The following is an 11,534-nucleotide window of genomic DNA, read 5'->3' as shown; positions in this document are numbered from 1 at the left end:
AGTGATCCACTGTCAGCTAGAATTACTCACAAATAAATAATAAACATCTGGAGTTTTTTTTTATTGAAATGGTCCAATAAACCAAATTTCTAGTTTTTGCCTTTTGGGTGTTTTTGAAACCGCCTTGAGTCAGGGGTATTAAAAAACACCCAAAAAGCAAAAAATGGAAAATAGCTTTAATTTAGAAGATCCGCCTTTTTAAAAACTTATCGTCGAATAATTGCAACTCTCCCATTCTAATTCTCTCTCCACTAACTAACTCTCTCTCCAAACTCCTCTCTCACTGCAGGCCCTGTAACAACATAAAGGAAATTCGACCACCACTGCGAAGCGAACCCTAACCACAAGCCCTGGTGGGTCTCTTGTTGCCTTTAGCAGCAGCTAGTCAGCCAGTCAGTCAGTCAGCTATCACATCACACGCCGTACGTACACGCAACGGGTTCACGTCGACACGGTCCACTCGCCTCGTTCCGTTCCGGGATACATCTAGAGAAGATTCGGAGCAGATTCTGTGTGTGTGTGTGTGTGTTTTAGTGGCCTTTTCGGGGCATAACTTGCTACGGTGAAGTGAGCAAATTCCGTTCCGAGCTACTTTTAGAAGCGCGGATTATTGTTTGAGGTTGGGGAACGAGTCAAGTGACCTCCTGCCAGGGAAGAAGACATCGGGAGCAGTTCCCGAAAATCTGGGTGCGGCGGTGTGAGAAGAAGATTCTTTGGAGAGGTGCAAGTTTGGCTATGTGGGAGATCTGTTGAAGAGTTTCACCGAAGACGGGTTTTGTGTTACGGAATATGTGCGATTGTGGTGCTCCCTGATAGCAGCATCAGCAGCTGAGGGGCTTCCGCCGATAATCGAAACGAATCGAGGGGGGCGTTTTGTTGAGTTCTGGAAGTTCAGTGAAATCCATCCTCTGCCCTCTACGCTGTAGTGATAAGCAATTGAGCGTTCGTGTAAGGAAGAACCCCACTCTGATTAGTAGTAGCAGCAGCAACGAGTCAAGGTTCCGAGCTTAGTCATGGGGAAGTTGTTGAGCCTGCTGGCCCGCGATGAGTCGACCTGCTGCACACCCAAGACGTACGACGTCTTTCTGGACTTTGAGAACGCTGCGCCGACCGACCTGGAGCGGGAAGTTTACGAAGAGGTCGAGCGTGTTCAGCGCGAGTCCGAGATCGTCCTGGACGAGATCCAGTGTTACAAGGTAAGTCCTTCCAAGAACATTCCTTCTTTCATCCTGCCCCGCACACCAAAACCCGTGTTGGGCTAGGGCCTTTGTTCGTATCCAAGAGTATCCTTTCCCTGCCTCAAAAATCGAAAAGAAAAACGAGACAAGATTGGAAGATTGGCAGAAAGAATGCATTCAAGGCCGACGACGAAGCGAGGGACGATGAACCTTTTTCCCCGTTCGGAAGGGATGCTGGAGGACGAGTAAGGACGAACCTGAAAAACAATAAAATTTCGGAACGCGCGAGGACGCGTTTTGGCATGCCAGCCGTGGTACCAACACCAGTGCACGGTGTTATAGGTTTGGGGAAAGCAGGGTGGCGAAACGATAGCGAAAAATTCAGCGCAAAATGCTCAACAATAATTAAACTTAACATTTTATGTAAATTGTATTTACTTGCAACGAAAATAATAGTAAAAACAATTTTAAAAAACAAATTAAACTGAAATTTAATATGCGCAGGAGATTCTTGAATGTTTGCAGGTTAAGAACTTGGTCCAAATTCCATCCAAATTGACGATTTTCACTTTTTAAACAGTTTATTTGCCCAAACTTTTCAGATAAACCTGATTGCTCACTTCCCGTTACGCAGTTTATTACTTGATTTCAGATGAAACGCGATAAAACTACATGCTGTTCCCCTAGATGTCCCTCTTTTGAACCTAGTAAGCATTGTTAATATTGACTTCCTTTATGTAATAATTAGTTTGAAATCAAAAATAAATCACGATCTGAAAAATGCTTTGGTCATTCCACCTCAAACACAGCACTCGAAACCAACTTTTCTGATCAAGCTCAAATTTGATGGGGCTATTAATACCATCAAACCAAGCAAGAATCTCGACTTTCGTCCAAATCGGGCCTTTTTGGTACCACCCCAAAGTTTCGCCTTTTTCGCAGCAAATGCTAAAACCTCCATTTTAAAACTGCGATGTCTCTGGAACCGCAAAGTCGTTCAAAGTCAAGTCTCATTTTAAAGAAAATTTGACATAGAATCGATTGAAGAAGTCCGTTTTCCATTATTGTGTTTAAATGTTTGTTGCGCAACTGAAAACTTTTTGCTTCATGTTCACATTGAGCGCATATTTTAATTAAAGTTTTCCCCTCAGCGCCGTGTTCCTGGGTTTTCCATTTTCGTTCAATTTTTATTCTCAGTTCGCGAGCTATTGAATTTTGAATGCTAGGGATCGAAAATCGAGATTCTTGCTTGTTACAGTCCAGAATCGATTATCCGATGTTTCGATTATCCGAAGGTTTATATAAGACTTTGGATAATCAAATTATGACATTTCTTTGTTTTTTTTTATATTCGTTTTTCAAACATTAAATTTAAGTTCTTAGTCAAATTTAAATATTTGATTCCCTTTTACATTCAAAACTGCTTTTTTTTAGTATGTTAATACCGCAATTATGACCGTCATTTTGGGCGCCATCTTGGATTTAAAAATACTTAATCATTTTAGAGTAGTTTATGGGTCATATTTGGGCTTGAAAATTGCAAATTTCACGGGGACCTTAATTTTAGAACACCAAATTTCACGCAAATTTCGCGGAACGTGAAAAATAACTCTGAAAATCTTATGTTTGAATCAAAGAAATTACTTGTCATGCTTCATTATTTATTATTCTTCAATAAACTAAAATAATCTTCACTAAATTTGAACGTGACAAAATAAAACTCTCCTTATTTTCCAAAAAGTTTCCACCTGGTTTATGGATTGAACATATCAAAGCATACTTCTCCAGTCAAAATTAGTAAAATAATTATTTAAATTTTCTGTGACATTTGGCACATTAAATTTTTTTCATCTACCTACCTTTTCAAAATTTAAATTTTAAATCAATATGTAAAAATAATATAATTTGTAACGAAATCGAAATATTTATTCCAAATAAGAACAGAAAAAAGCTTTAATTTTTTTTTTCTTTCAAAAGAATCATCCCTCGGCTCTGGCCGGAGTCGAGGAGGGGCAAAATAATAAAAAAATAAAATAACAAGCCATAGTCTCAACATTTGAATGCAAAAAGTTTTTTAAAATGCATTTTACACTAGTTGAGTTGTTTTGCAATCATTAGTTTTCAAAAAAAGTATTGATCCTTGCACTGTAACTTGGATTTGGCCCGCACTTTTCTCTCGCACTTTTGACAACAAAATTTCCACAAAAAAACTTTATATAAAATTTGTACCAGCCTTATTTGAAAATAAAATAATTTGAGAAAATTGATAAATTTCACGAATTTCTTGCCGTCCACGTAATCGTCAAAAATCAAATTATTAAAAAGGGTATTCACTTGCTTAATTCTACAGTAGTAATAAGCAGTGATAAGATTATTTTTATTCCTATTTGAGTTTGATAAATTATTTTGAGAAAAAATCGTTACAAAAAGCCAAATTTTACGGATCGCTTCGCTGTCTGCGAAATCGTGAAATTTCACTATCCCTCTCATACTTAGGCTCGACCATCAAAAATATTCGGATTCTATTATCCGAACTGATTTTTTTTTCCGAGGCCCAAGAGTAATTGAGTCTGGACTGTTTGATGGTATCAACAGCCCCACCAAATTTGAGTTGATCAGAAAATGTAGGTTCCATTTTTGCAACATTCAAAGAAAAAATCATCATCCTTGTAAATGCAAATAGTCTCTAGGGACCATCCATGAACCACATGGGTCTGAAGCTTCTAAAAAGTGTCCACGTGGTTTTTGAATGGTCCCTCGAAACTTTTTGCATTTACAGAGATTACTCACTATTCCGAATAAATTGCGTTCGGATAAGCTAATTAGTCAGTTTTGAAATTCAAATAGTTTATAAAATCATCTTGAATTTGTTACTGTTCTGGTTTATGTGGATAAAAAATCCAGTGTCCTTCAAAACATGCATCTCGAAAAGAGGAAGCATCAAACGGTCAAACAATGCTTCGTTTGCAAAAGTGAAGATATAAACGTACAAAACATAATCGTTCAGAAGAAGATAGCGTGATTTAACCCCTTCCCGCCCGGAGCAAAATCAAGATTTTTTACGATTTTCCTCACCACTTCTTACTGACTTGATTTGATGAACTTTGAATTGGTATTAGTATACATACCAATTTAACTCATGCAAGAAAAATTTGTTTAATTTGTGAAATTACATATCTTGAGAAGGATTTTCTGATCAATTTGGGGTCTTCGGCAAAGTTGCAGGTTATGATTAGGAATTTTCGGAAAAAATCGATGCACGGAAAAAAATGTATGTAATTTTTTATTTTTTATTTTTTTATTTCGTAATTTTGTGAAATGTTTTAGTTTAGCCATACATTTTCGATTTTTTTTTGATTTTAGCACTTTAAAAATAGCTCTTGAAATAAAAGCAAACCATGTTTTTTTTTCAACCTTAAAATTTTCTACAATTGTTTCTTTGAAACTTTAAAAATCGGCCAACTAGTTTCTGAGATACAGCCTCACCAAAAATGCGAATCGATGAAATGAATTTTTCAAGTGTCGTTAAATTAGCCTGTGATTTTCAACTGACAATAACTCAGAAACTATTGGTCCGATTTGTAATGTTAAAAAATAAAATCTTTGCGGAATATTCTGATCGCTTCTATAAACATTAGGGCTGTCTGACATATGGCGTCGCGGTGTTCATCAAGGTTTCATAGCATGCTAAGGAAAATTTGATGCTTTTTGAGGGAAAACCGTTGATTCCGGAGACATCGGATTGTTTGCCGATGCGCCAGCTCTAGGTACAACGCATCCGTATGCTCTCTTCGGGAAAAGTTTTCTCCAAACCATTCCCCTTAGGCCTGACCATACCAGAAGATGGCGCGTGATTTTCCCAGACCTGTAGGAGCGTTTGAACAAAAAGTTCCAATTTCCCATAGTAATTCCCATGTAAAGTTTAACCCTGATGCGCGCAGCCAGTTTACAACCAAATGAGTTGATATTTGGCATGAAAGTCCCAATGGGCATGCCCTACAAGGGGAACCATACTAAAACTTGATCCGAGAACTTTTTGAAAAACGTACCCACCCTAATAAACATATTTCAAAAAAAATCAAAGCGTGTAAAATTTACAATAACTTTAACACAAGAAAATACATAGCAGAAAATTGATGTTTATTTTTATTCAAAATTTCTGAAATGCCTGCATTTGAAAAAAAAACATATCTGGAGTTTTTTTTTTTAAAAGGACTTTTGGGTGCTTTTTGGGTGTTTTTTAATACCCCTGACTCAAGGCGGTTTCAAAAACACCCAAAAAGCAAAAACTGGAAATTTGGTTTATTGACCTTTTCAAAAAAAACTCCAGATATGTTTATAGGACCTTTAAAAAAAACTCTGGAAATATATTTTTTGAAAACTACAATAAAAATCAATTCGAGTCGTCACCCTAACCGCTGAACGGACCAAAATAGCTTCATTCACTGGTGTTGGTGAGGACGACGAAGGACCAAAAAAGGATGCTGCTGCGAAGCGTATTTTAGAGCTTCGTGCTGCTAGTGTTGCTGGTGTGCGTTTGTTGTGTCGCAGCATCAGCATCCCGCCAGCCAGCAGTGGGGGAGTGGGTTAATGGAATTTGCTCTGTTGTGTGTCCTTTTGCAGTGCTACGGACGAGGTGACATTGTTTACCAGCAAAGGACTTTGGATGGCGCACACTCTGGTGAACTGTTTTTTAGGGACTTTTGAGAGACGGAGAAGAATGAGATTATTTTTGTTTGAGGGTGTCGTTGAGGGGACGTGTTAGAGTCGATGACAGCCCTTTTTTTTAGAGGGGGGAATTTTGAATAATTTATTTAACCACGTCATTATTCGGAAGTTTTGGTGTTAAAAGAGTCCTGTGAGGAGTTTGAGGGTTGATCAATTTGAATATTAAACTCAGAAGATGATGTCGACCTACTTTTAACAAATTGGTTTTTAGTTTATAAATATTTAGACATATTTAAAAAATCAAATAATTTTATCAACTTCAAAAGGAAAATTTTCTGTTCGATCGCAATCTTCAAATAACTAAATGACGGAACAATTGGCTCTTTACTTCATGTGCAAGACGTGTTTCTCAACTACTGCAATTGTCCAGCTAGTACACTGGCTACGTAACACTGCTAGGATGATTCACATCGCGTGAGCAAAATTTTTCAACTGTCGTGGAATTTTTTCCTCTCCAAATGGCACTGTGAAAAATGGTAAATATTAAATTTCTAAGAAAAAATAGTTTTTAAAAATAATAAGTCCTTTAATATTGAAAAAAAGTTTTTTTTGTTGTTAAAATTTATTTATTTTTTTCGTCCAACATTCCTCCGGTGTCACAGTCGTCGTGTCATCACCGACGGTAGCCACCTATAAATTAATTGTTTCAGATTGAGTGATTTTCAATTGTTTGAGTTGTGAGCGCACACCCGGCAGCTGTTGCTGTCTGCGTTGCTCAAGCAGAGACAATGTCCATGGGTGTGTTTTGTCCATTGGGAGTGGGAGGTTGGTCCCCCTGCAGAGCAGCGGTGTTTTATGGCACTTTTCCCCACTTTGTCCATGTCGAGAGTGTGCCGACATGCACGACGGATGGTCCGAACAATGAAGGGGGGGAAAACTGCCTACAAAAGTTGTGTGGAGAAAGAGACCTTCATGCGTTCATGGACTTTGTTAGAGGAAGTTGATTACGATCAACGCAGCAATTGTTCAGTTGGATTAACTTGGATTCGGTGCTGGGTGCACCTGTTACTTCCGGAAAATTTAATTTCCTTTTTTTTTAATAAGCTCACAAATCATCAATCGCTGAACTACCCAAGAGACAACGACCTGCAAACTGGGAGTCTGTATCGATCGTTGACACTACAACATCTTCCCAAAGTAAGAAAAATAAAACCGCAAGAAGTTCCGAAAGTGGTTCACTGTCTCAATGACCTGCCCCCAGCCAGCTCACAAAGCGATGGGAGACTCCCTCCAGACAGTTTACTGTGGAATGAATTAACCTCAATGTTCTGCTGCTGGGACGAGTGTGCTGGGGTAAAGCAATTTCAGAGCAAGAGAGCAGCATCCTTTTCACTGGCATCCTTGGCACACCACCGCGGTGAAGATGTTGGGAATTTTTTGCTTGCTCAAGGATGGGGAAAAATGGAATGTTCGACTAGGAAGAGCAAGCTCTCGCTTTGTACTGTATGAAAAGTAGTTCAACAGCTGTTGCTGGAAAAGATAAGAAGTTGCCAAGAATCGAGAATCACGTGCGCCACAAAAAAAACTCCTGACAAGTTTGATTACAAATGATTATTTTAGTACCATCTACTTTTTCTAATCAAGCTTGCGTGTGAGCTTTCTCATTAGAAAAAAAAAAACTCCCCAGGAGGGAACCCAATCTACCATTAATCATAATTACCAAACTCCTAGAGTTAATATGAAAAGCTTTCGTCACCAGCCGCAGTAGTTTGTGGACTTCTGGGGTGACGTCGTCGTCACCCACAAAGCGCTTCACAAGTGTGGCCAATTTGCATTGAATATTGGCTTGCTCATTGATAGTTTTGCACCGCAGACGGTGAGTTCTTGCATGGCGGCACACTTTTTTGATGAGATGGCCTCCACCTACGGGAATTGGTGATTATTGGATTTCTTTGGAGTAGGGTTTTCGGGGGTTTGAAGCTGAGTTTGATTTAACTGTAAAAGTATTCTTTATATAACATCTGGGAAGGGGTACATCTTTTATATAAGAAAAAAATGTGCAATTTTACCTCAGAAAATGTGTAATTTTACCACTTTTCTGGTCTCACTTTTCAGTCCTAATTGAGGTTAAATTACGTCATAAAAGAGTTTTATTCCACCTTCCAAAACTACACCTTCCAAATTAAGACAATTTTATACTGTAAATCATTTTTGAAGTGCATTTTTCAACAAAATAATCAATTTGCGGAATTCTCACTTAAATTGATATGTTTCCAAAAAGTCGCTGTTACAAAAAAATCCTGTGTTCTGCTGCAAATCTTAAATTTATTTATTTTATAGTTAAAAAAACAACAGAATGAAAATTTTATTTTTGCAATTCCGTCGTGAAACTACTTACTTTTCCTGTCATTCTTGAATGACGAAATAGCCTACTTTTCTGTACTAAAAATAACAGAATCGAATAGCAACACTTTTCAAAATAAATGCTGAAAAGTTCTTCTTTTCAGCACTCAAATGGGTGCTGAAAAGTTCTACTTTTCAGCACTTGTTTCGAAAAGTAACACTTTTCAACATTTTTTTGATTTTAACGATTTATTGACAAAATACATGAAAATTTGACATAAAATTTCACTCAGTGTGTGTTTTTTGGAATTGCAAAAAATGTTGTATGGAACTCGTTACAAAACTTGATTTTTTCAGCACTCTTCGTATTTATCCAACTCGGTGAACCTCGTTGGATAAATGTACGCCTCGTGCTGAAAAAATCCTCTTTTTGCAACTTGTTGCATAAACTACTATTTTTGTATTTTTTAATCCGACTGAAACTTTTTTGGTGCCTCCAGTATGCCCAAAGAAGCCATTTTGCATTATTGGTTTGTCCATATAATTTTCCATACAAATTTGGCAGCTGGCCATACAAAAATGATGTATGAAAATTCAAAAATCTGTATCTTTTGAAGGAATTTTTTGATCGATTTGGTGTCTTCGGCAAAGTTGTAGGTATGGATATGGACTACACTGAAAAAAAATGATGCACGGTAACAAAATTTTTGATGATTTTTGCCTTCCTCACTGAGGTAAGGCTATAATCCTGCTCTAAAAATGAACTTCGTATAAAAACGTCGTAGACCCACCTTCATGTATACATATCGACTCAGAATCGAAAACTGAACAAATTTTTGTGTGTATGTGTGTGTGTATGTATGTATGTATGTGACCAACAAACTAGCTCATGTTTCTCGGCACTGGCTGAACCGATTTGACCCGAACCTGTTGCATTCGACTTGGTTTAAGGTCCCATAGATCGAGTTTTATACAGATTGAAGTTTCGATAAGTAGTTCAAAGGTTATGTATAAAAATGTGTTTTCACATATATCCGGATCTCACTTAAATGTATGTAAACTATGTCCGGATCCACCATCCGACCCATCGTTGGTTAGGTTATCAAAAGACCTTTCCAACGAGTCCAAAACATTGAAGATCTGGCAACCATGTCTCGAGATATGGCCACTTAAGTGATATTGATATACTTTTTTGAAGCCGGATCTCACTTAAATGTATGTAAACTATGTCCGGATCCACCATCCGACCTATTGTTGGTTAACTTATCAAAAGACCTTTCCAATGAGTCCAAAACATTGAAGATCTGGCAACCCTGTCTCGAGATATGGCCACTTAAGTGATATTGATGTACTTTTTTGAAGCCGGATCTCACTTAAATGTATGTAAACTATGTCCGGGTCCATCATCCGACCCATCGTTGGATAGATTATCAAAAGACCTTTCCAACGAGTCTAAAACATTGAAGATCTGGCAACCCTGTCTCGAGATATGGCCACTTAAGTGATATTGATGTACTTTTTTGAAGCCGGATCTCACTTAAATGTATGTAAACTATGTCCGGCTCCACTATCCGACCCATCGTTGGTTAGGCAATTGAAAGGCCTTTCCAATGAGTACAAAACATTGAAGATCTGGCAACCCTGTCTCGAGTTATGACCACTTAAGTGATATTTATGTACTTTTTTGAAGCCGGATCTCACTTAAATGTATGTAAACTATGTCCGGGTCCACTATCCGACCCGACGTTGGTTAGGTTATCAAAAGACCTTTCCAACGAGTGTAAAACATTGAAGATCTGGCAACCCTGTCTCGAGATATGGCCACTTAAGTGATATTGATGTACTTTTTTGAAGCCAGATCTCACTTAAATGTATGTAAACTATGTCCGGGTCCATCATCCGACCCATCGTTGGTTAGGTTATCAAAATACCTTTCCAACGAGTCTAAAACATTGAAGATCTGGCAACCCTGTCTCGAGATATGGCCCCTTAAGTGATATTGATGTACTTTTTTGAAGCCGGATCTCACTTAAATGTATGTAAACTATGTCCGGATCCACCATCCGACCTATTGTTGGTTAGGTTATCAAAAGACCTTTCCAACGAGCCCAAAACATTGAAGATCTGACAACCCTGTCTCGAGATATGGCCACTTAAGTGATATCGATGTACTTTTTGGAAGCCGGATCTAAAAAATAGATGACACTTGTGTACAGCCATTGTTGTGAGGAAGGCTCCAACCACATAGGTGGATTAAGTTAGTTTTTATATTACTTTTTGTCACTAAAACTTGATTTGCCAAAAAAAAAACACTATTTTTATTTTTTTTTATTTTTGATATATTTTAGAGGACATCAAAAGCCAACTTTTCAGATATTTCCAGGTTGTGCAAAAAATCTTTGAGCGAGTTATGAATTTTTGAATCAATACTGATTCTTTTTCAAAAAATCGAAAAATTGGTCGCAAAAATTTTTTAACTTCATTTTTTGATGTAAAATCAAATTTGCAATCAAAAAGTACTTTAGTGAAATTTTGATAAAGTGCACCGTTTTCAAGTTAAATCCATTTTTAGGTGACTTTTTTTTTAAATAGTCGCAGTTTTTAATTTTTTTAAATTAGTGCACATGTTTGCCCACTTTTGAAAAAATATTTTTGAAAAGCTGAGAAAATTCTTTATATTTTGCATTTTTGAATTTTGTTGATACGACCCTTAGTTGCTGAGATATTGCCATGCAAAGATTTAAAAACAGGAAAATTGATGTTTTCTAAGTCAAAACAACACACCATTTTCTAATGTCGATATCTCAGCAACTTATGGTCCGATTTTCAATAGTTATATATGAAACATTCGTGAAATTTTTCGATCTTTTCGAAAAAAAATATTTTCAAAATTTTTAAACCAAGACTAACATTTTAAAAGGGCCAAACATTCAATATTACGCCCTTTTAAAGAGTGGGCAAACATGTGCACTAATTTAAAAAAAATTAAAAACTGCGACTATTTTCAAAAAAGTCACCTAAAAATGGATTCAACTTAAAAACGGTGCACTTTATCAAAATTTTACTAATGTACTTTTTGATTGCAAATTTGATTTTGCATCGAAAATAGAAATTGAAAATTTTTTGCGACCAATTTTTCGATTTTTTGAATGTTTTTTTTTTATTGATTCAAAAATTTATAACTCGCTCAAAGATTTTTTGCACAACCTGGAAATTTCTGAAAAGTTTGCATTTGATGTCCTCTAAAACATATCAAAAATAAAAAAATTGTGTTTTTTTTTTTGCAAATCAAGTTTTAGTGACAAAAAGTTAAATAAAAAATCATCAATTTTTTTTTTACCGTGC

At 36.8% G+C, this 11,534-nt stretch overlaps 1 protein-coding gene across 1 annotated transcript in view; it reads left to right on the top strand.

The window, feature by feature from the left end:
- The first annotated feature begins 298 nt into the window (after positions 1-298).
- Positions 299-11,534, top strand: part of LOC120425995 (CYFIP-related Rac1 interactor B) — a 62,429-nt gene continuing 51,193 nt past the window's right edge. Inside the window, exon 1 of the mRNA XM_039590658.2 lies at positions 299-1,196. Within this exon, the coding sequence (XP_039446592.1) occupies positions 1,014-1,196 (183 nt within the window). The 5' untranslated portion in view covers positions 299-1,013. The remainder of the gene's footprint in view (positions 1,197-11,534) is intronic.

This window comes from Culex pipiens, chromosome 3 (genome assembly GCF_016801865.2).
Source record: "Culex pipiens pallens isolate TS chromosome 3, TS_CPP_V2, whole genome shotgun sequence".
In the NCBI taxonomy this organism is placed as follows: domain Eukaryota; kingdom Metazoa; phylum Arthropoda; class Insecta; order Diptera; family Culicidae; genus Culex; species Culex pipiens.
The sequence above is the reverse complement of the archived record's forward strand: the minus strand, read 5'-3'. Positions and strand labels throughout refer to the sequence as shown.